We start from the raw sequence: 25,502 nt of genomic DNA on the forward strand, positions 1-25,502 counted from the left end.
CAATGATGACTATTGTAACGACTTCTTCTAGACACGTCAGCATCTTTTGATTGCAAAGTCTAAACATTTGCCTGTAGACTATAAAATAATGTGTATGTGTGAACAAAACAAAAATTGCAACCAAGTTTTGAGCGCTGCCTTCCAAGCAGTCACTCTACTACATTTTTGCAAAAAAGTGTCCTCCCAATCAATTTTCGACACTCATCCCATCTCCCAATCAATTTTGGACACACTCATTAACTCTTTCTATTCTCTCTCTCTCTCTCTCTCTCATGACATGGGGGCTGTTGAGACAGAGTTTGGTCATGGTGTCTCCGTGCTATTTTGACATATGCGCTCAGTTTGCGGAGCGTTTAGACGGCCATGATCGACTTGTAGATGTTCTATCGTCCGCCACCCCGTGAGCAGGCTCTAAAGACCTTAGGTTAGAACTAAGGTTGCATGAAACCCCTCAATGTTGTCAAGCACAGCATGCGCTCCCGTGTTTCCTGAACTCCAGGGCTCTAAAGACCTTAGGTTAGAACTAAGGTTACATGAAATCCCTCAATGTTGTCAAGCACAACATGCGGTCCCGCATTTCTTGAACTCCAGTGCTCTAAAGACCTTAGGTTAGAACGAAGGTTACATAAAACCCCTCATGAGTAGTCTTCTCCATGTGTCAAAATCTTTGGCTTCTCAGCTTTTGGCGCTTCCTTGTGCTCCCTCAATCTCTCGACAAACAAGAGGTGCGCTTCGATTTTCTTTTTCTACTAAAAACATGTTTGATATCTTTACATGACATTCTTTAGTTCTTCGCTAAACGGATTCCTGCACTAATCTCTGCAGTTTCTTTTCACCAAATTCGTCCTCCCATGCCACTTAAATGTGGACTAGAAGAAACGGGTGCATGCATTTGCCTTTCTTTGAGACCCTTACCACTGAGGGTTTCATTTCGGTTCATTTTCTCTTTGGGTGCTTCGAACTTGTTTATTTTAATTTCTGCTGCTCTATTATTCTTCGATACTTCAGGTGTCCTGCAATCAGAAGTCATCGTGGGTCTGGGATATTCTAATGGCTTTCAAGATATCAATTTTGCTCAGTTGAGCATTAAAGCCAGTAAATACATAAATATTCAGCTATAAGATGAAGAGAGGCTCCTACTTAGCAGCAACGTGCTTAGAGAAATTGTCCTTGTTGGCCTTTAAAGTACATAACTCACTGCCTAATTCTGTCAAGGTGCCTGAATGAATAGCTGTTTGGAACATTGTATCTAAGAAAGATTCACACGCATTAAAACAACGCTTTGATTTCATTAAGAAAAGATCTGATCGGAACTGAGATATCCAACTTATATGTTAAAAAATAGTACAATAACGCTCAAAAAGCCTTGGTCGTCTGATTGTGAGTTTTGCGCTTCTAGTTTCCGTACTTTTGCTATGTATGTTGGTTTCTATGCTAGAAAAGAACTTGCAGCACTATCATCCAGGATAAGTTTCTCTTGTGCATACATTTATTCATGCTCACATGCTTATTTATCACCAAGGGATAACTTTGATGGAACGTCTAAGATTGACAAATTAAGAGTCATTTACGATGAATGGATTTTTTTTCCCAGAAAGAGGAACTTCTATGCAAATCGGCAATCCGAAAGGAGCTGATCATGGAAAAGAAAACATAACATGGCTGTTAGAAAAACCATCCTGTTTTCAGAGAATCAAGCTCACTTGGCTAGGGAGTCTTTGTAACAGGGGCTAACAACCAAGGTGGTGGTCTATACATCCAGTGAATACCTCTGGCGGTAATGGTGTAAAAGATGCATGCAGGCCAAGCCTTCTAGAAGCGCTCTCGCCTTTTAGTGGTCGCCCTAGAACTTGGAGTCCCATGCTCTCGTATGGCGCTTAGGATGAATATAATGTCTTGCCAAGTGGGAATGAGGATGGTTGTCAGGAAACCTGATGGCCTCCCATCACCAGGCTATAGTATGCATTGCCTGCAGCCTTTCAAAAATGTGGCAACCTTCCTCATCTTGGATGCTTCTGTAAACAAACCCCCAAGAAATGCAGCATCAAACTGTTGAAGGAATGTGAGGGCTTTGTATCTGTCCTGTACTCCATTATATGTCTCAAACTTGACATGAGAACCACCATCCTTAAATTCTTTATATACATTTGATGTTGGCTGTATTTTTGCAGCATTCCCTTCACTAGGGAGAGCCATGCTTGGCTGAACTTTAGGCATGGGAGCATGTGCTGTGGCTTGCATGCCTGGCTGCATTCCCACATTGTCATGCATGGCTTGCTTTCTATGCCTAGTTGGCGGTGAAATCAACATAGCATCAAAGATAGAATCTGTACCAAAATATTCAGGTTGTTGCCTCAAATATGGCTGAGGTGGCTGAGCCACATTTATAGTCTGCACATTATTATTTTGAGGAGTAGAAGTACCCAAACCAAGGCCTTGTGTTGGCTGCTCATACTGTTGCACTGGCTGTACTTTTTGTACCTCTTTCTCAAGTGCTCTTTTGGGGGATTCCTCTCTCTTGGAAGTCACTTTTTGAGTCATTTTTGATGGCTGTCCCTCATGGAAAACTGATGCATGAGTGTGCTGTCTGCCATGAGAAGCTGATGCATGTGTGTACTCACTCTTTCCGTGCTTGTGCTTTCTTGATTTCTTCTTCTTCTTGGCATTTGTTTGCACAATCTGAGCCAAGTTTGGAGTCAGCTGAGTTAAAGCAGTCTCACTGCACTTGCAAGCTGTGCATTCAACATAGTTGCATCATCTGACTCACTGCTAGAACTAGTATCACCATTGAGCTGAGTTATAGCTTCATGTGTGGCCTGCTCAAAAGGCATTTGTTGTGCTCCCTGCAGTTGTTCACTGGCTGGATCATTAAGGCTTTCTTGCCTTCTCCTTTGAGGAGTTGTGAAGCTCTCTTGCTCATGGGTACTCACCATGTTTATGGTTGTAATATTCAGCTATCAAAAAGTGCAGCAAAGATATCCTTCCACCAAACTACCAAGGCCCACCTCTTGAGGAAGAGTGAGGTATCCCAGCAATGGAACCAATGGCTGGTGTCAGCCCTATAGGTTGTAGGCAGGCTGTAGCATTGAGCAGATTGTAGCGTGTAGGTTGTCACGGTTCACCTGATACCTGTAGGCTGTAACAGTGTGTTTGAGAGCTCTTTTGAGAGAGTTTTTTGGGAATGCGAACAAAAGCATCACACCCGAAGATGCGGAAATAAGATGCATCTGGTTTCTTCCCAAAATAAGCTTCAAAGGGAGTAACAGAAGTTGTAGAGCGGTTAAGGATATGTACTGTAGTGGCAATGGCCTCAGCCTAGAGAAACTGAGAAACTTCTTGGTGTGCAAGCATGGTCTGAGACATATCTACCATGGTTCGGTTCTTTTGCGCAACAACCCTCGCTTTTGAGGTAGCACCGTATTTGCGAATTCCTCGCGAATGACTTTTGGCACATTTAATTCCTCAAAGGGGTGGGAACAAAATTCTCCATCTTTGCCAGATCGTAGGGCTTCAACATGGAAGTCAGATTCATTTTCAACAAGAGCACACCATTGTTGGGTACAGGAAGCAATGGAACGGGAGTGGAGTGGGGGAAGCAAACAACAAGCTGGAGCAAAACGTAGTATTGCTCAAATGGATAAGGAGAAAATATGAAGGGGTGGCCTATATGGCCCCCAAGTCAACCATATGGTTGACCAATAAAGTCAACTCTATGAGTTGACTTGACCTACAAGGCACATACCAGGGCTAAGAGATAACAGACCCCCCTTTATGGTATGGCTGAAGTATCCCAGAAACATCTCAGGAATACCTGGATATTACATCACGGTTGCACGTATTTGTCCCAGAGGGATATAGCATTCTATTATATGTAGAGAGTGATCCCTCATGTAAGGTGTAAAGCATGTCAAAATGCCTCAAACTTGGGTTGTCGTAAAGCTTTCGTGAAAAGATCTGCCAAGTTGTTGCGTGGCCTTCAAGTATCGAAAGACCTGCTTCAGTGCTTGCCCACGTTGCGTACTAGTCTTGTGCATGTACCTAGGCTTGTGCATGTACCTGCTCAACTAGGAAATGGCATACTGAAGATTAGGCTGTCAAAAATGCATGTATCTTCGCATACCATGCCTTGGGTGCCTGCTTCAATCCATAGAGGTCTTTTCTAAGCTGGCAAATCATATTTTCAGAACCCAATTACTCAAAACCAGGTGGCTGCTTGACATAGACCTCTTCTTGAAGATCACCTGTAAGGAAGGCGGTCTTGATGTCCAGCTGATGAACCTCCCAATGCCGATGAGATGCCATAGCAATAACACACATGATAGTAGTGATGCATGATGTGGGAGCAAAGGTCTCCTCAAAGTCAATGCTGTGCTACTGTGCATAGCCCTTGCAACCAAGCGGGCTTTGAGGTGGTCAACACTGCCATCAGCTTTCCTTTTCACCTTGTAGACCCACTTTGTGCCTATGGCACATTTGTTGCTGGCTGGCAAGTCACACAACTCCCAAGTGTTGTTTGCATGAATGGATTCAAGCTCAGCCTTCATGGCATCCATCCATTCCTTGCCGTCAAAGGCATCCTTGTGACATAAAGATTCCTCATTGCAAGCAGTAGCAAAGAGAGAGAGAGAGAGAGAGAGAGAGAGAGAGAGAGAGAGAGAGAGAGGAGGAGGAGGAGGAGGAGGAGGAGGAGAGAGAGAAAGGGGGAGATGGCAAGCCAAAGAAGACGGAGTCATTGAATGCATGCAGATGCCATGCATATGTTTATGCGCTCCTCTAGTGTGGGCTGGCAAAGGCTTAGCTTGTTTGTTGTCCCTGAGTGTGTCCAAAAGCCATCTCGGGACTGATTTTTGCTGTCTGATGACAGCACTCTCTTGTGCAACTGCCTGCTCAATAGCATGTCCATCAACTGAAGACATATCAGGCTGAGCAAGAGCTACTTGTAGAGGATGGGCACTGCTAGAAGTGTATGGCACGACACTTTGCACTAGCTGCTCTGTATCTGTGGGAGACTGAAAGAGAGGCAACAATGTATCAAAGACATCTGAGGCATCAACAATAGGCTTTCTTTTGCATTCCAGCCAAGGTAAAGGCACATTTTCAGCGAATATAACATTACTTAGGCTACATCATTAGTGCTCAAGAGATTTGATTGGACCCAGAGAAGATTCAAGCTATCACAAGTTGGGCTGTCCCCACGATGGCTCAGGAGATCCGATCCTTTGTGGGTTTGTGTCAAGCATACAGCTCACACATGGATGGTTTCTCGACACACACAACCCCTCTTATAGATTTACTCGAGGGGGTAAAGACACGCAGATAAGAAGTTCAAGTCACAGGCAAAGCTTTGTAGGCCTTCCATGACTTGCAACGGCTGGCCACAACAACACCAGTTATGAAGATCGCCTCTTGGGATGATCCGTTTTTGGTAATCACAGACGCTAGCAATGTCGCCATCGGGGTAGTTTTACAACAAGAAGATAGGCCCGTGGCATATTACAGCAGAAAGCTTAACGATGCTGAAAAGAACTATTCAGTTTATGATAGAGAGCTCCTCGGTGTCATCCAGGCATTAAAACATTGGAAGCCTTTCCTATACGGACGGACTTTCACAGTTAAGACATATCTCCAAGCCCTTAAGTGGCTTTAGACAATGCCTAGTATGCAATGGAGCGATCAGCAACAATGATGGAGCCAGATATTCCAGCAATTTGGGAGAATGATTGAGTACGTTCCTCGCAAAAACAACCCTGTTGCAGACGCTCTTAGTCAGAAAGGTTCCATCCAGACCATTGAGCAGGCCACTGTGCTCAAAATCAAAGGAAAGGATCTTGATAGCATGAAGGCACAGTCAGCAGAGTTTGACACGCAGTTCCAGTTAGCCACGACGCTTGCTCCAGGCCATTACTCATTAGAGGATGGTTGGCTTTTCTATAAGAAAAGATTATGTGTAGTTAAAGACAAACGGCAGTTGCTTCTTCATGATGCCTATGACGCCCTTACCGGTGGTCACAGAGGTATCAACGGGACTTTGGAGAAGTTAGAGCGCTATTTCTATTGGCCAAAGATGCGGAAGGACGTATACGGCTATGTTCGAAATTGTCAGACATGCCAAAAGGTCAAGGCTTCCCACAAGAAAGCGGCAGGCTTACTTATGCCATTGCCAATCCTCGACGGTCCTTTTCAAGACATAGGTATGGATTTCGTGGGCCCCCACTTCCAGCATCTTCAGGGTTGCCAAAGGCCATCACATCCGATAGGGACTCCAAGTTTACGTCTAACTTTTAGCGAGCCTTGTTTGATAATTTTGGTACTAAGCTGTAGATGTTCAGCACTTTCCATCCACAATCGAATGGGAGACGGAAAAGTATAATGGTATGGCATTTGATATTTTGAAATCATATTGTCATGATGCTCAAGGAAAGTGGGAGCAGTTTCTTTCGTTTGTGCAGGCCATTCTGAACGATACCTATTCTTCGAGTATTGGTCGCACACCTTATGAAGCAGCGTTTGGACGGCGGTTTACCTCACTCCTCACCCGGATGGTGTCTCCATCTCTTGAAGCCAACAAAACCACCGAATCAATGGCAAAGATTACGGAGTCTGTGAAAAGCCACATCGCCAAAGCTCAAGCATTGTATATGCTCCAGGCTAAAAAAGCCAGACGAGATGTCTAGTATAAAGAGGAAAAATGGGTGTATTTACATATTATCAAGCAAAGATTGAAGCAGGTGGGCAAGCGATGCCCTAAGCTATCCTTTAGGAGCTTCGGACCATTTCCTATTATTAAGAAGATCAACGATTTCTCAATGAAGTTACGCCTTCCAGACAGTTGGACTATGCACAGTGTGTTTCATGTAGCTTGGTTGAAGCCATATTTTGGACCTCCTCTTTTAGAGATTTCCAATTTGCAATAACCTGAAGTTCTTGATGAAGCCGAAGTTTTGCAGCCAGAACATATTCTTCTTTATAAATTCAAGCATGGGTCAGGACGCAGGATCCGAGAGTTTTACACCAAGTTCCGTGATCGAGGTACCCATGAAGCAGTGTGGTTGGAAGAAGATTTTTTCCGGGAGTTTCCCCAGATATTGGTGGACTACTTGGAAGCAATGAACCTACCGCTAAGTTAAGGAGAGAATGTCCCATGCACCCCTGCACTTGGGTGCAAAGTGACACACTGGCTACATCGACAAGTGCGTAATAGTTCCCTAATAGATTTTGTCATATGCTATGACCCCTTTGTGAGCCTGTGTCCAGGGAGAACGGTCAGACACAAGCTACGTAAGTCAGTCTCTTAGCCTTAGGTCAAGTTGAAAGATCAGTCCTTTTTCACTAGTTTTTAAGTATAAAGCAAATTATCCCCTGGTTGGGGGAGGGGGCCCTCAGTGAGTACAGGGACCCAATCGGTTGTCAACTCTACTCTCTCTCTATCCTCATCTCCTTTCTCTCTCTATGGTAAACAACGCTAATTCCTCACTAGAGGTGTAAAGGTCTTGTTGTGAATTACACGATCAAATTACCGTTGCATGCTAGAGGTGGGTACGACCCATGGCCATGCTGTAGATGGCATAGAAAGAAAGAAGAAAGAAAGTTTATTAAATTCTTCGGAAGACCGATGGGTCTATGAGACTGTGAAAAATCCTGATAGAAACAAGTTGTTGTGGGTGGAGCTACTAAACGAGCATCGACCCCAACGGAGAATGCAAATGATAAGTGGCGAGTGTTACATAGTCATGTCAGAATGATGATCATCGACACAACACTAACATCCTCATCATCAAAGCATCGAGGGGGATGAGGTAGTGAGGGCATAAAGTCAAAGATAGAGTGCTTGCGGCTGTCTGTAGATGTGGTCCTGTGCATTTCTTGGTCGGAGCTCTGTGTCTGACAAGGGCTATAGTGACCTTTGTTGGTGGAGCCCCAACTCTGAACAGAACAGGGAAGGAATATCCCCATGTGTAATATGTGCATCAACCCTCTATTTGAGTTGTCGTGTTGCTGGCTCTATGTCATGATCGTGGCGGGGTCTTGTGGTGAGGGAGTTTGCATGGTTTGGCTAGAAGAACTTAATGATAGAGCTTTGAGAAGAGTCTATCCAGGAAGTCTGCTCTTGTCTCCATGATCGAAGTAGACGCTTGCGATGTTTGACTGCCTCGTGAATGAAGGCGCCTAAGCATCTCTGGTCTGGAAAGGACAGAAAGCGGAACAATATCCCATAACTGTCTCTGAAGAGGTAGTAGAAGCGTCCTCGAATCTCATAGTATAATGGGCATCTGAAAATGAAATGCTCCTCCAACTCAATCTCCTGTATGTCACATAATGTGCATATGTGCCTCTCCTTGGGCAAACGCTCATGCCCTTGCCACTCTCTATGCGAAGTCTATGTGAAGAGACCCGAAACTGCCCAATAGAGATCCCTAGTGAGTGGGGTAGGTGGAAATGTGTATATCTTGGTGGGTCGATCAAAAGTTGAGCTTCATTGGAAGCTCGCTCGGTCCCAACCAGGTCCTGAAAGTGTGTAGCTGCAAAAGATCCTCACGAATGACCTGGTTGACCTCATGAGACAGGAGAGGGGAAAAATGCACGTCAATGCTATACTGGAAGGAGGGGGGGGGGGGTTGGTCCTATCTGTGTGGAGTCCTAGTCGCTCAAACCATCTCTTTGTGCTTGCAAACCAACATCTTTGATCACATGCTGCTGATAGTGCCAGAGGAGGATAATGCTAGCCATGGTAATCTGTTGCGTCCATAAGTGCAATCTCCGTACCCCTTGACTCGATATAGGTAGCTGCTCATCTGAAATGCTACATCAAGCTGTAGTGGAGATGCCCCAAACTCAGCTTGAATGATCTGGCGAGGAATTGACGGCTTACCGCGAATCATCCGTGATAGCATAAGAACCTATAGGCGCTCCTTTCGAGCCCACTCTATATTTTACAGATCCGGCCCCCGACTAGGGCTGCTATACATCCCCGCTTGGCGGACCGAGTTAAAAAGCAAAGGCGGGGACCAAGGAGTTAAAAAGTAAGCCCTTGGTCCACGGATCCTTTTTAGTGTGGCCAATGAAGCGTGTCCTCTTCTCACTTGTCGTCGGTCTCTTAGTAAAGATAGGTCCAGAGAAGACTCTTAGTAAAGATAGGTCTAGAGAAGAGCATCCCTAGGTATATATATGATGAAACAATCTCAACGAACTCTGCCTGAGACCCTCTCGTAAAGTGCCATGACAACCCAAATGATCTCCTGGTCATAAACCAAGTCGTATAGATGCCTGATGAGGCAAGCTTTCGGAACCGTATCAAAGGCTTTGCAAAAATCCACAAAGCAACAATAAACCCTATGTTTCCGTGCCCTCGCCTCCTCAATGATACACAGTGTGAGAATGTGATCCATGGTCCCTTGATTGCGTCGGAATCCAGCCTGTCCATCTGCTGTAAGTCCTTGCATCTTTGCGAATCGACTGACCTCAGAATCAAGCATTGATGCATAAATCTTGGACATGACATGTGTGATCATAATGGTCTTGTAGTTCTCCGGGCTCGTGGGATCCCTTGCCTTGTGGATGGGTGAAATAGTGTTAATAGTCCAAGTGCGTGGGAACCCCAGACAAACAGCTTCATTAAAGAGCTTTGCTAGGATCGGAGCCGGGAGATTAATCCCATATGCAATGAATTCAGTGCATAGGCCCTTATGATCTTTTGTTTGGACATTATGAAGTCTCATCACGGCATCCTTCATACCCCCCTTAGTGAATGTGTGCGTGCATAATCATGCCAGACTTCAGTGTTAGTGAGTGGTGACGGGGACCGCTCCTTTAGAAATCTCTGCCAAAAGTCCTTAGAGTTGTTACTAAATAGAATATTCAGTAGTTCCTCCTCGTTTTGGCGGACGAAATCGAGCTTCTTCCTACGCACCAATCGATGACACTCGCATAGCGTCTTTGGCTCGTTCGGGAGGTGGTTTTTGGTTTCGAATCTGAGTTGACGGCATAAAGCCTTGCACTCATCATCGTACCAGCGATTACAAGGGACGGCGGTCCCAGGTGGTGATGGACGAGTGGAGCGAGTAGTGTGAGGGAAAGCTTTAAGGGCAGCCTTGTGTAGTGAGCGGTTGATCAGAGCAGCAGGTCCTCTAGTAAGGGTATAAAGTCAATATATGTGAGAAGTGTGTAAAGGCGAGCTGTATGTATAGGCGAGAGGCTGCGGTCGAAATGTATGTCATGATAAGTGTGAGTGATCTCTGTGTGTGTGTGTGTGAGAAAGAGAGAGAGAGAGAGAGTGCTGAAGATAGTAACATAGACCATACTGAAGATGGTAAGCATAGGCCATGCTGGAGATGGCAAAACAAGACCGTATGGAAGATGGTAGATCACACTGAAGGTGATAGAGCCATGCTGAAGGTGACTGGTTGCGCTGAAGGTGACAGGATTGCGCTGAAGGCAATGGATCACAGCGAAGGCGATAAGAGCTCTGATGTCGGGAAAGGGTCATACCGAAGGTGACAAGTGCTATATTGGAGATAACAATGCTTGGTTATCAGCCATGTAAAGAGAGTACTTTGAATTTCCGATCAAGATGTGCACATGGTAGCAGAAGATGCTCAGCTGGGATGTGAAGCCCTGTCAGAAGAACTCACATAGAAGAATACACACGTGTGGTCAATGAAAATGAGATCTCAAGAAAGTAAAAATAATGATAAACAAATATGGCATTGAGAAAGAACCATTGTTGCAATCTCTCCTGTGGGGCAGATTTTGCAGATTCTTTTTTGTCTTGGGACCCTGGGTCTCGCCCAACTGCCCCTCTCCACCTCTAGATCATGTGAGATGGTTCTCATTTTGCAGATTAGATTCCTTTTAAACATTGATATTTCTTCCCCCAGGTATTTTTGCATTCCATAGTTTTCCACCAGATTAATTTCCTGTTTGTAGGACTGCATTTTCTCCCGGGTCTTGCCATAATTTCTGTAGCATTTTCTGCTTCACTCACTCCCTGATTCCACATGCATCTTCTGGTATCTCAGCAGCTGTTATACCCCATAATTCCATCCATTTCATCCCCTCTCTGTACCACCCAGTGATTTGTGAACTTCCATTTCCTGATGTGGTATCCTACCGGTATCCATCTTCTCAACTTTGTTGAGATATGCCATGAAATGAGGTAATGCCTTCCCTGTAAGAGGTCTCATACCTATCTCAGCCAGTAGAATGGGGTAGGGTGTCTGTGCCTTAACCCCTAGCTCCACTATGAGAAAATGTTCATGTAAAGTTTCTATTCTTTTCCAGTAGGTCAGAGAGAGAGAGAGAGAGAGAGAGAGAGAGAGAGAATTGGATTGGATATTTTGGAATCTGGGCTGGGTTCACAAAACCAGAGTGGATTTTATGTGATTTTGGAGTAGTCTTGGATCCTACTAAGGTTACTGATAGGTCATTTGAGGGGTGGTCTGTAGTGGTATGGGAGACTATGGATACTACCAGTGGCTGTATCAGAATTCCTGAGTATTGGAATTCAAAGCCTTTACCAATAGACCATGGACTGAAGTGATTGGAATGGTGGTTAACTTTCTATAAGATGAAAAGTATACTGTTTATGTGAAAGTAAGAAGCAAGAAAAGCAAAGGTAGAATCTCAGGACTGATTTGCTTTGAACGAGAATTGAAAAAACATAAGATCACTAGGCCAGTGCATTGTAAAGCTGATCACTTCGGCCAAAATATAGTGTTGTACTCATGGGTATAACTGAGGATGAAGTCGACCAGGGTATGGACAAGTTATGAAAGTTTTTCTAAGACTGGAAAACATATTTTGAAGCCTATCTGAATGAAACACTTGTAGTGTTGGGGTAAAGGCACATTGCCAACCCTTCTTTAAAAGATAGGACACCTATGACTGTCCTAAGACAGTCATAGGGTAAACCTAATCCTAATAAAACATAAGTGAGTTTGTGGTGTGGCTCACTCTCTCTTCACACCCGCACTAGAGTGTCACTCTCTCTCACTCTCACTCTCTTGCTCTCTTCCACTCCTCTCCCCCTCTCAACTGGTATTAGAGCCTATCAAGCCTCCTCTCTCTAGCCACACCTCCTCTCCCTAGCCTCATCCGTTCTGTACGGACGTACGGACAGATCCGTACGGACGTACGGACAGATCCGTACGGCCGTACGTCGTCCGTACGACCGTATGGACAGATCTAGACAGATCTCGACAGATCTCGACAGGCGCAGGTCGACGGTACAGGGCGGCGCATCTTCGCGGGCTGCAGGGTAAAGTCGCGGGCGCGGGCATCGTCAGGTTGCAGGCGGCGCTTTTTCGAGGGCTGCAGAGTGAAGGCGCGGTCGCGGGCTGCAGGACTTTTGCGCGGGCTTCAGGGCGTCGTCGTTTTTTTTTTGTTGCAGCAGTACAGCAGCTGCAGTACGCCGCGACGCTGCATCAGGCAGCTGCCTAGCTGCTGTGCGCAGCTAGTCATATGGCAGCCGTACGGACTGTCCGTACAGTCGTACGGACTGTCGTACAACTGCGTCTCCTTCACGGTTGTACGGACGACTCCTTCACTCGTTTGTTCTTGCTGCAAGACTCGTTTTTTTTTTGGGGAAGCGTGCCTGCTACAGGCACCGATAGTACACAGGTACTCTACAGGGACAGAAGTACAGCAGGTACTTTGCAGGTACTGAAAAGTACATCAGATTTTTCTGATTGGAAGAGGAATAGTGCTTTGTGCATGTGCGCGCAGTACATGAAGTATTTCTGATACATTCCTGAAGCATTTTAGCAGTATACTGTGCATTTGTTGAGGTACATCAGGTACTCTCGTGTCACTCACGCTTGAGGTGACTTGTGCTACAGTGGTGATGTTTGCGCAGTTACTTGTCTTTCAGGAAGGTCAGATGCTTGTTTTGCAGAAGCTTCTATGCATTTACTGAGTGCAATTCTCAGTTTTGGGTGACCATTTCAAAGGGCTTTTGCCTGGATGTGTTTGCAGTATATGCCTTGAGGCAGTGTGTAGCCAGGGAGCACACATTTGCTTTATTTCCGCAGTGCATTTGGTAACATTTGTTGCAGGTCACATTCTTTGTACACACTTTGAAAATCTCAGTTGAGCCACGCTTGGTCAGGGCGCATCGAGTTTACTCGGTCCCTAACTGCCCATCGTTGACAGTGCTCAAAAGATTTTCTTCTTGGTGTCTGTACTTTGTGATTTGTGTTGTTACTGAGTACACAGGGACAGTCTATGCATTGCACATTGTCAGGTACAAGTGTCAGAGAGATTTCATATTGCATGCTACCTCAGTGTTGAGGTGTTCTCCACTTGATTCAGGTGTCAGATCAAGGGGCTTTTGCCCAGACTTTGTTTGATAGCACTTGGGTTACCGACAGAGATCTTCAGATGCATTTTCTCCCCTTGGTATAAGGGTGATTGCTTGGGATTTATCCCATTTACTGTTGCAGGTTTTGTGACAGGCTGAAGAATCATTTACTGTTTTTTTTTGGGGTGTTAGTCAAGTGGTTTCTGCAATTTAACTCAGTGCAAGACCTCATCTGAGGTGGGAGAAGTGATCAGTACAGTCAGTACAGCAGTGTTTGCAGCAGTGTTGGTGGTTTTTTGTCAGATGATTGTGCACTGTTAAGCACTTGTTGAGCAGCAGCAGCAGTCTGAAATTACTGTTTTTTATGCCTCTTTGAGCTCAGAACAGTTTGTCAGAAAGTACAGTATTTGCAGGGTCATTTACTGTTTTGCTGCAGATTTTACTGACAGTAAAAAACAGCACCATTGAAAGTGCTTCTGGCTCTAGAATAGAGCAGGTTTTTTCTGAGAAATCAGAACTTTTATTCAGCCTTTTTTACTTCCAGGGAATCAGGTACTTTCCTCATCTGATATGGCATCAGGGGGAGGTGATTCTTCAATTCTGAACATAAAGAAACTGGAAGGAGCACACAACTATGCATTATGGGCAGAACAGTGCTTGAATGTACTTCTGTTAAAGAAGATTGCTAAGCCCATAAGGGTGAAGGGTGTCAAGCCATCTGATATGGCAGCTGATGACTGGGAAGAGCTTGATTTGTCCGCGAGGGCAGCTATCATGCTCACTATTTCAGACACTCTTGTGTTCAATGTACAGGCTGAAAAGACCTCTTATGGTCTATGGCAAAGACTAGAAGAATTGTATGCCCAAAAGAGCTCAGCCAGTAAGGTTTATTGGCTGAAGAAGCTGGTCGATCTTCGCATGAAGGAAGGTACAGCTATGACCTCACACTTGAGTGAGTTCAATGCTATCTTTACACAGCTGATTGCACAGGGGTTGAACCTTGATGAGGAGTTCAAGGCTACTTTCTTGCTGTGTACCCTCCCTGAGAGTTGGGACACTTTCAAGACCACCCTGTCAAACTCGAATGCCACTCTTATTTATGCTGATGTAGAGAGCTCTCTCCTTATGGAGGAGATGAGCAGGAAGAATAATGCGGGCAGCAAGTCTTCAAATGCTTTGCAGGTACAGGACAGAGGCAGGACTCAGCAGAAGGGGAGATCTGCTAGTAAGTCCAAATCCCGCAGTCAGTCCCGTGGCAAAAAGGACATTGAATGCTTTTATTGTGGCAAGAAGGGACATGTGAAGTCGAAGTGCTTCAAGTTCATACGGGATCAGAAAGCCAAGAAGGCTGAAACAAAGGATGCAGGAAATGCAAGCAAAGGCAAAGGCAAGGCCAAGGCAGATGACTTGGATGCAGTGAATGTTGCAGCAGAGGACAGTGACAGTGACATACATGATGTTTTATGCTCTTCTGCTGTAATAGCACATGCTTTGGTTATTGATAGCCATGACATGCACACCTGGCTCTTGGATTCAGGTGCTTCTTTTCATGTTACTCCTCATAGGGAGTGGTTTACATCCTACACAGGTACTCATGGAGTTGTTCATCTTGGGAACAACTATGCATGTCAGATTGCAGGGATTGGCAGTATACAGATTGTATTTCCTGATGGACAGTCATTTATGCTTGATTGGTGTTCGCCATGTGCCGCAAATCAAGAAAAATCTGATTAGCACTGGCTTATTAGATGACAGTGGTTACCACACCACATTGGGGATTCCAAATGGGTGATTACTGATGGCCAGACTGTAGTGGCTGAGGGTTTTAAGAGTGATACCTTGTACCCTCTTTATGTTTCTAGTGTGGGTAATCATGTTGTTGCCATAACCGAGCTGCCAAAGGTTTCATTGTGGCATAGCCGGTTGGGACACATGTTTGTTAAAGGAATGCAAGAACTGTCACGTTTGGGTTATCTGCCGCCTCTCTCTTTTTCAGATTTGCCTACTTGTGATCATTGTATTTTTGGCAAGCATTCTGTGACTCCTCATAAGAGGAGACCTCCCCAGAATAGAGCACCACTTGATCTAGTGCACACTGATTTGTGTGAGATGCCACAGTTATCACTAGGGGGTGCAAAATATTTTATTACTTTCATTGATGATGCCACACGTAAGGTGTGGGTCTATTTCTTGAAGCATAAGGGAGATGCCTTAGATGCTTTCAAGAAGTTTGTCGCTCAGGTTGAGAATCGGACAGGTCGTAGGCTGAAATGCCTCAGATCCGATAATGGGGGTGAGTATGTATCACATGCTTTTGTGCAGTTTTGCCAAGCTAAGGGCATCAAACAGGAACTCACAGCCCCTCATAATGCATCTCAAAATGGTGCAAGTGAGCGGATGAATCGAACTGTTCAGGAAAAGGTTCGATGTATGTTGTCTTATGCTGCATTACCCCATGGCTTTTGGGCAGAAGCCGTGCAAACAGCAGTTCACATTATTAACAGGTCACCAAATAAGGCTTTGGAGTTGAAAGTGCCAGAAGAGGTATGGTCTGGCAAGCCACCCTCATATAAGCACTTACGTGTATTTGGCTGCGAGTGCTTTGCTCATGTACGCAAAGATCTACGCACCAAACTGGATCCAAAGTCTATCAGATGCATCTTTATGGGTTATGGTGACGAAGGTGAAATGGGGTACAGGTTATGGGATCCCGTTAAACGGAAGATTATACGCAGCAATGATGTCATCTTTAAAGAAGATAGTGTACACAAGGAACCCGTGCAACCTGTGGAATACAGGAGGGTTATTTATGATGATGTTGGACAGCAAAGAATGCCCATTTACATGCAGCAGCAGCCTGCTTCAGATCACCCTGTTCCAGAGGGTATACAGGCTGAAAATCAGCCAGATAATTTTGCCAGTGATGCACCACTGGATGTGCCAACAGATGGGGCTGTAGTACAGCCAGATATGGTGGTACAGCCACCCGTCATGCATGAAGAACAGGCTGGACAGCAGCCTAATCCAGAACATTTTGTTAGGAGGAGCACCCGTGCACAATGGCCTCCTGCCAGGTTTGTTCCAGGAGCCAATAATGTGGCTGATTTTATCATGCTGACAGATTGTGGTGAGCCTTCCAGCTTCAAGGAAGCTATGGGAAGAGTAGAGAAAAAGAAGTGGGAGAAAGCCATGCAGTCAGAAATGGACTCCCTACTTCAGAATGATACATGGGACTTGGTGCAGCTACCTACGGGCAGAAAGGTTTTGCCATGCAAGTCGGTTTACAAAGTCAAAGTGGATTCAAATGCTTTACCTCGGTATAAGGCCAGATTGGTTGCTAAGGGATTTAAGCAGGAGAAGGGCATTGACTTTGATGAGATTTTTTCCCCGGTAGTCAAGATGACTACTTTGAGAGCAGTGTTAGCTCTTGTTGCTCATGAGGACATGGATTTATGTCAGATGGATGTGAAGACTGCTTTTCTTCACGGAGATCTACATGATGAGATCTATATGAGTCAGCCAGAGGGATATGCTGTTAAAGGGAAAGAACAGCTTGTGTGTAAGCTCAAGAGGAGCTTGTATGGACTCAAGCAGGCGCCAAGGGAATGGTACAAGAAGTTTGATGCCTTCATGCAGTCCCAAGGGTATCATCGGTGTGAGACCGATCATTGCTTGTACACCAAACGGGCAAAGGATGGCAGTTTGATGCTACTCATTCTATATGTGGATGACATGCTTATTGCCAGTAAATCTCAGCATGAGATTAGTGCTTTGAAGAAACAACTGCATAAGTCTTTTGACATGAAAGACTTGGGTGATGCAAATCATATTCTTGGCATGCGTATTACTCATGACAGGTCCAAGGGAATTTTGTTTCTGTCACAGAAAGAGTATATTGACAAAGTACTGCAGAGGTTTAAAATGGAGGGGGGGAAGTCCATTAGTACCCCGTTGCCTCCACATTTAAAACTCAGCAGTAAGGACAGCCCCAGATCAGATGATGATAAGGCTGAAATGGCCAAGGTTCCGTATGCATCTGCAGTTGGATCTTTGATGTATGCCATGGTTGCCACTCGTCCGGATATTGCTTTTGCGGTGGGAGTCATCAGCAGGTATATGGCAAATCCAGGCAAGCGGCATTGGGAAGCAGTGAAAGGTGTCTTGAGGTATCTCAAGGGTACCAAAGACTTGTGCACATGCTATGGTAGGCAGGATGCATTGGTGCATGGTTTTACAGATTCAGACTATGCAGGGAATGCGGATAACCGGAAGTCTACTACCGGTTATATTTTCACATTTGCAGGAGGTGCTATATCATGGGTGTCTCGATTGCAGAAATGCGTTGCACTGTCAACCACAGAAGCTGAATATGTTGCTCCCCCTGAGGCTTGCAAGGAAGCAATATGGCTTACTCGGCTGGTGGGAGATTTGGGCATTACAGGAGATATGCCAGTTTTGCATTGTGATAGTCAGAGTGCTATCATGTTGGCAAAGAATCCGGTCTTTCATCAGAAGACCAAGCACATAGAAGTAAAATATCATTTCATCAGGGAGGTACTGGAAGACAAGCGACTTGAGCTTGTGAAAGTACATACTGATGATAATCCTGCAGATTTGCTCACTAAGAGCTTGCCTACAGAGCGGTTTGCACATTGCCGCCACATCATGGGATTAGGATGAGACCATTCTTATTTTATGGTCTTGTATACAGTAACTGTATATTGCTGTAATTTTTTATTCTTTTCTCCCCTTTAGGCACATTGGCCTTTAGGTGGGAGGTTGTTGGGGTAAAGGCACATTGCCAACCCTTCTTTAAAAGATAGGACACCTATGACTGTCCTAAGACAGTCAGAGGGTAAACCTAATCCTAATAAAACATAAGTGAGTTTGTGGTGTGGCTCACTCTCTCTTCACACCCGCACTAGAGTGTCACTCTCTCTCATTCTCACTCTCTTGCTCTCTTCCACTCCTCTCCCCCTCTCATGTAGTTCAAACGAATGATTTCAGTGTCTTGATTTGCTTTTGCCAATTTAGTATGGCTCTTTGAAAGAAAAGAGTCAGGGATACCAAAAGTAATTTGCTAAGATACATATTTTGATATTGATGCTTAATAGATCTACCTAGATAGTATATCTTGGTGGCATGGGTTGCCAAGATATATGGTCTATGAAGGGTATATGCCATTATAGTAACATCATTTATGAGAATATGGTTATGGATGAAGTCAGTCATCTGTGACATTGTAAATTTCAAACTTCAGGATGTCAAATGAAAGTGTACTCCACTAGAGTGGATAGATTCTCTGGTACTTTTTGCTCACATATCAGTGGGTGTGTGCATATGTGTGCGTGAGGGCAGACATTTGAACAAAAGGTCTACACCCTCCGTTGGGTCCTGATGATGACAGTGCAGAGGTTAATGTTTTCTTGTGGGTGACTATCGTGAGATTGAGACGGCACTGTGCAGTCTCATTATCCTTTTACCAATTGCTGTACAGTGTTGTACTAAGAAAGTGTGTGCAGTCCAATAGCCATAAAAATTTGAGGGTTTTCCTCCATTTCAGGGTTAAAACAAATCATTTGAAACTTTCAAAAATAGGTTTCTCCATACCAAATGATTGCATATTTTAACTGCAGAGGTTTGCTGGATTAGAGTAACTACTTGCATGCATAGGGAAGACAGTTTGTACTGCAATGCTGTATACAGCCGGAGTGGGGACCATCGTGGGACCTGAATAGTCCCACAGGTGCCCTAGGTTAGTGCTGAAAATATAGCTCTAGATGAGCTATCTGGTATGAGACACCGTATTCACTGTTCAGGGCCTAGGTATATGCAGACTAGACTGCGAATTTGTAGGTGGGCTTGAATTGGGCTCTATAGTTTGATGGTGATTGGCATTCCTGTGCTCCTTTTTATCTCTCACTGAGTGTACTGGCTCATTTCTTACACGCAATGTGGCATTTATTCTCCCAAGCATAAGCATCTTGCTATCCTCTCCCCATATATAGCGTCCCTGCAATGCACACTGCTAGCAATAGAGATTTAAGGGAACAAATATATAGCTTGTGACAACATCTTCAGCATCAACTGTGTTCCTTGTTCTACCTTAATGCCATTCCTTCAGCTGTCCTTTTCTTGATCATGTTCTACAAGAGTGCACTAAAATGTAGCCCTGGATCAACTCTTGTTTGCTGAGGTACATAAATCTTGTTCTCTTATCTTTATGGAATTTACTCTGTATTTCCTACAGCCTAATCATTGTTCCAATAGAAAGTTTGTAGAAGAGGGAGGGAAACTTAATTTGGAAAGGAATGAAGTTAGTAGGAGAGAAAGGAAAGTAACTCCATGCCTTCAAAGGGCCAATGCTTCAAAAAGACCATAATAGTCTATGACACTGAAAAGGGGTATATGCTGCGTAAGTCAAGTTGTGCGAGCCCAAACGGTTTCCCCATTTAATACATAGGAGGGAGGAGGATGATGCAAGATGAAGCAATCTGTGACAGATTGTACGTGTGAGTGAGGAAGCTGGAGTCAAAGCAAAAGAGGAGAGGACTCCAGTAAAACCTAGATGTCAGATGATCACAAACAGACTGTAGTCTACTAAATCATCCCCAATTGTATGAGGCCCAACCTACTTGAACTTCAGTCTGTAACTCCTTTTATACATGGTTAACCAGGGTAACATTATTGCATATGCCATGTGTGTTTCAATCATATGTATTCTTATTGGTATGCATTGTTTCTGCGCATTTGACAGCATTATGGTCTAATGCTAAATGGTTATCCCTTTTATCCCCTGTAAAGGCTTCTACAGATGGCATTGACACCGCCAAGTGCAACTGAAGCAAGGGCGCTATTCAGAGCTCTGCTTCGTGAGGCTCGCAAGTTCCAGGACTACAATATTCGTGAATATGTGAAGCGGCGCTCAAGACAGGGATTTCGTCAGCAGCAATCTGCCTCAAGTCCAGAAATTGCTGCTGCATCTTTTAATGAAGGCAAAGAGTTTCTCAACATGGCAAAGCGGCAAGCTGTTGTGTACTCTCTGTATGCACCTCGGATGAAAAACATCATCGAAATCAAGACTGGAGAGAAATGATTGCTGGCCCTGAAATTAAGCATTCTGTATTGTAGACAAATTTTGGGAAGGCAGAGCCTCGATGAAGAAGTGAATTTCTATAGCCTTAGGCTTTTGAAATGATTATGGAATCATCTGTATTTCTAACCGTTCTGGCAAATGTATAACGTGAATACAGTTTGGGGGGGCTGTTCTTTCTTGTTGGCTGTGAGCCCCTTGGTTGTCTTCAAAAGCTCATTGTGCTCTCAATGAAAGAATCTCTATTCTACATTGGAATTTTAAGTGTAAGATATAATTTGTGCCAGTGTTACCAGTGTCCCCTAATTGTGTCCAGTTCAGGGCATTTGTATATTTATAAAAATTATTTTAGCAAGTGTGCCAAGTGGCATTTCTTGAATTGGTGCTGGTGAGCTAGATTTGTTTGGAGAAGCAAGAAGCTTTTTGTCCACTGTTGTCGATTGTTTCTCGGTGGTGAAGCCGATGAGCTGTTTCAAGAACCTAGATTGGCCTTTTGACCTAATTGGTAGCCATGGGAAGGGATCGTGGACATTCAAAGTGTGTCAGGATAAATCTTCCATTCTTCTTGATATTGCTTGGTGACATGGATAAAAGGAGGGGGCTTCTCATCCCACGACATGTACTTCAACCGTCACGTCATTTGGCATCAAGAAGACTCTCCATTTTGCTTCCTTCCTTTGTAGACAAGGCTCTACATCTTTGAGTGCTCTCTAATATACTATAATTGCTCTAGCATCTACATTTTCAATTGCAATTGGCCAGTGAAAGTGGACTTGGTTGGGATAAGGTAGCTTAGCTCATCAGTTTTTCAAGCACATGATTGTATTCCATAAAGCATTTGCTCTCTTATTGCGAACAATGTTCCTCTGCCATGCATTGTAAGCTACCACATATAAAATTTATGAAACAATGTCACACTGGCTAGGCGCTCTAACATGCTTGATAATAGTTTTATAAGGAAGTGAACTTGCTTGAAACCCAAATCTGTGCAAAGTGTTTTTTAGATAACTCAATTTGCACGTCTGTTGCTACCGGACTTCACGAGTCACCATATTATTTTGGCTCCTTAGTTGCTTTGGGCTTAGCCACTACCTTGGACTCGGCTTAGCTAGTGGCCTAGGTGTGTTAGAAATTAAAGTCAAGCACTCAATCTTGGCCACACACAAATCTAGGCCATTATTAGCCATGTATGTGTCTTGCATCACATGTGTCGTAAGTGCATGTGCAAGACCATCCTCCGTTGTCTTGTTGGACTTACTTCACAATGTATTTGTTATTTATGCATTACATGATAATCTTGCCACCATCGTAATATTTAGCACTTGCTTTATAAACAGTTTTTGTTGTTGAAGCGATTCTTATCATGTTTGTAGCATATTCTCTATGGACACAGACCATGGTTTGTATAGAATTGGGACCTTTTGTCCATTTGGAATACACAAGGCATGGAGAAGTTACACTATAGAGCCAAGGCAGCCTACTTTAAGAACTCAAGGCATGGTGGTGGTATCACTCATAGCAATGCATTGCATGAGATCTTCGACTGGTTTTTTAGATGTTTACTAGAAAGGACTTTGAAGTCTGAAAAGGCAAAGGCATCAGAACTTGTAAAAGAAGTTCAAATTGTATCAAAGAATAGAAGGCATAGTGCTTGGAAAGCATCCGTAGGGAGTCGAGGAGTCGCACGGTGATTGCCAGCTAGAGTGAGAGAAGAGAGCAGATGGGTTCAACCACCAACAGAAGCTATGGTGTAATTGTAAGCAAATATGAAATAAATATATTGCTTATTTTGACCACAATTTGTGTAGTCACTTTTTAATATCTTGCTTATTTTGATCACAGTTTTTGTACTTATACGACGTTGGGGAAAGTGGGAACATGGTGAAGGAGGGGGAAGAGAAGGGAGGGGCGCGGGGCGGGGCAAGGGGAGGGGTGGAGTGGTAGCAAGGGTGGGGGATATGGGGGAGGACGACGGGTGTGGGCGGGGCAAGTAGGGGGAGGGCAATGTGGGGGAGGGCGACGAGGGTGGGGGGGGTTTGGAGGGGTTAGGGCAGGGATAGGGGGTAGAATGAAACCCTGAACATAATTAAAAGGGTTGTCAAAACATGATGGGCTTATATAAAACGTTAAAAAAAACCCTAAATCTCATTATTCAATGGCAAGAGTGAAGAACGCTGCTAAAACCACGGGATGCCGCCTCTACCCTTCCTCCTCTAGCTCTACCACCTCCATGGCATCTGCACACACGAACCTATCCGGGTCTGGTGGCACCTCCCTTGACTCTTGTGAGCTCTCATTCAACTCTCGTGAGGTCTCCCAGGACTCTTGTGAGCCCTCCCCCAACTCTCATGAGCCCTTCCCCAAGTCCCGTGAGCCCACTCCCCAGTCTCGTGAGCCTTCTCCTCCTTCAAAGTCCTGTGAGCCCACTCCCCAGCCTCGTGAGTCCACTCCCAAGCCCCAAGAGCATGAGCCTTCCTCTCTTCCTTTCCCTCAGCCTCAGCCTTCCCCTTAGCCTCAGCCTCAGCTTGATCCTCAGCCTTTCCCTTAGCCTTCCCCTCAGCCTGCCAGCCTTCCCCTCGGCCTTCCCCTCCCCATGAGAGCACTCCCCCGATCGAACAAAATGTATTCGATAACCTCCCGGACATAGAGAGGCTTTCCGAGGGCCAACAGACTGTTAGGAAGTGCACAATCTTTTCTCTCTCGGTGGTACAGCTCATTGTAGAAATGGTATCGGTGCCCACAAAGAGGGTAAAGCAGATGCCGAGGAAGCCCCATCCCAAAGAAGGACAAAGCTCAAGATGTCCGCGAGAGGAGGATTCGGAGACGTAGACAAGAGCAGCAGAAGAAATTCAAGGTAGACAAGAGGCGGTGGGATCATGTTCGGGTACCTGTAAAGCCTCTACCAAGAGTCAAGAAGCCGTACAGAGCAAAGCCATGAGCGCGGGTCCTAAGGGAGATCAAACAAATGCAAAAGACTAGCAAAAACCTGATCCCACGTGCTCTCTTCCAATGTATGGTACGAGAGATAGCATAGAGATACAAGGACGATGTGCGATTCAGCACAGGAGCTATGGGTCGCTCCAGGAGGCTACGAAGCAAGTGACCATCGCTCTTTTCGAGGATGCTAACTTGTGTGCCATCCATGCAAAGCATGTCACGGTCATGGACAAGGACATGGCTCTGGCGAAGTGGTTATGGAGTGACCCAAGCTTGAAGCCCTAGATTCTCTTGCAGCCCCCTCTTAGGACTTAGACCACCCCTTGCCCTTGAAGGCACTATCGTTTTGAATCCCTTGCCCTTGAAGGCACTATCTTTTTTAATAAAATATATCCACATTCTCTACACTATCACATTGTTGTGTATTCTCCATTTCTATGACTGAAGTAACTGATCATTTTAATGTAAGTTTTGAATTCTGTCAAATGGTGAAGGAATTTCATTGTCGCGCAGAAGGAAAAAGTGTCCGGGACATCGCCAGAATCCTAGAAAGCCCAAAGCCCGCCATGGCACGAATTTGGGCATTTGGGCAGGCAGCACGAATTTGGGCATTTGGGCCTGCCCAAATGCCCAAATTCGTGCCGTGGCGGGTTTTGCAAGCCGAAATGCCCAAATTCGTGCCGTGGTGGGTTTTGGGCTTTTTAGGCTCCTGGCGACGTCTCAGATACTTTTCCCTTCTGCGTGACGGTGAAATTCCTATTCCTTCAGGATTTGACAGAAATGAACTTTTGATACCCAAAATTGGTGAAAATGATACTAAATTGGCTAGAAATGCATTAAATTAACACGATTAAAATGATGGTGAAAATATATCATCGACGACTTAAACAAAATACAATGGAATTCATGACAATCAACGAGGGGGAAATCTTTTGGCGAGCTTTTTAATGTGAGCTTTTTTACCATTTCCTTTGTTTTTGCGAGCTTTTTTTAGAAATCCATACATGTTTTTGTTATAAGAAAGATGGGGAGGTTAGAAAGAGGGGGAGAGAATATAGGATATGTTCATTTTCATAGCATGTGGGAGGGGTGGAAGAGTGTATACTATGCACAAGGGGGGGGCGGATATGAGTGGAAGTAGGAGGCAAAAAGTTATGGAAGATATGTCCATATTCAAAGTAGAAGGGAGGAACTATGGGAGATATGTACATTTTAAAAGTGTATAATTTGTGAAACTTTTGACCTCATATTTGGATTCCTCGTCGAATTCCGGTCATTTTGAGTACCAACATGACCATATTCCGATAAAAATTGAAAAAATGGTATTTTTGTCATTTTGGCATGTTTTGGGCCTGTTTTGAGTCTGCACTAGCGCAGACTCAAAATACGCCCAAAACAGGTCAAAATGAATTCATGAAAAAAACACAAATTTTTCAACTTTTATCGGAATATGGTCATGTTGGTACTCAAAATGATTGGAATTTGACGAGGAATCTAAATATGAGGTCAAATCTGTCAAATTATACACTTTGAAAATAAACAAATTTCCCACATGCTCTCCCTTCCCCTTTACATTTAGTAGATGAACATAACTTTCACATTCCTCATCCTCTCTCTCCTCCTTGCACTTCTCTTTGCATACCTTATAAGTTCCCCCTCTACGTTCTCCACTATGATAACGAATATATGTTCCAACTCCCCTCCCCTCCCTTCTCCATGCCACCTTACCCATGCGCCCGTCCCTCCCCCTTTTCTTTATCTCCCCTCCCCCCCCTCTCTCCTCTTAACTGCAACCACAACCCAAACTTTCAACCCACCCAACTCCATGAACTCGCCCCCCCCCTCTCTCTCTCTCTCAGGTGAATGAAAAGCTCGCAATATTCATGAAAATTGAAAAAAAGCTCATGACAAAAAGCTCACCAAAAAATCACACCCAACCAACGATAACTTAAAACACATAATAGAGACATGTAGTCGTGTATCCATTGAAATATCCATTTAAATATATGTTTCTATATACAAAAGGCCTCACACGCTTTCTTCTTGGCTAGTTCGAGTACATCGAGAATAGGGGTCTTTGAATCCCCTAGTGGATTCCTAGATATAAATCTAGCCGCAACAGCACTAACATCCTCCTCCTCTCTTGCTACCGAAGACATAGCCGTTTCCGTCAATACC

At 44.6% G+C, this 25,502-nt stretch overlaps 1 protein-coding gene and 1 pseudogene across 3 annotated transcripts; both read left to right on the forward strand.

The window, feature by feature from the left end:
* The first annotated feature begins 399 nt into the window (after positions 1-399).
* LOC147881032 (LYR family of Fe/S cluster biogenesis protein) lies at positions 400-20,645 on the forward strand. Of its 3 annotated transcripts, XM_087370104.1 has the most exons (3): positions 400-436; positions 621-725; positions 20,109-20,645. In XM_087370104.1, the coding sequence occupies exons 2-3, from the start codon at positions 654-656 to the stop codon at positions 20,388-20,390; spliced, it is 354 nt and encodes a 117-aa protein (XP_087226230.1). In that variant the 5' UTR covers positions 400-436; positions 621-653; the 3' UTR covers positions 20,391-20,645. The 3 variants fall into 3 exon arrangements, with proteins under 3 accessions (XP_087226230.1, XP_087226231.1, XP_087226232.1); XM_087370105.1 differs by lacking the exon at positions 400-436 and having other exon boundaries at positions 544-725; XM_087370106.1 differs by lacking the exons at positions 400-436; positions 621-725 and adding an exon at positions 805-923.
* On the forward strand, positions 5,198-7,127 carry LOC147881033 (uncharacterized; annotated as a pseudogene).
* Positions 20,646-25,502: the final 4,857 nt, after the last annotated feature.

This window comes from Dipteris shenzhenensis, chromosome 31 (genome assembly GCF_047967505.1).
Source record: "Dipteris shenzhenensis isolate YYH24624 ecotype China chromosome 31, Dip_SZ_1.0, whole genome shotgun sequence".
In the NCBI taxonomy this organism is placed as follows: Eukaryota; Viridiplantae; Streptophyta; class Polypodiopsida; order Gleicheniales; family Dipteridaceae; genus Dipteris; species Dipteris shenzhenensis.

What these genes read in the sequence shown, in the direction of transcription:
- LOC147881032 (XM_087370104.1), top strand. Translation starts at nt 654, where the DNA reads ATGTGTCAAAATCTTTGGCTTCTCAGCTTTTGGCGCTTCCTTGTGCTC. An exon ending in AATCTCTCGACAAACAAGAG is followed by an intron (nt 726 to 20,108) that starts GTGCGCTTCGAT and finishes AGGCTTCTACAG; the next exon opens with ATGGCATTGACACCGCCAAG.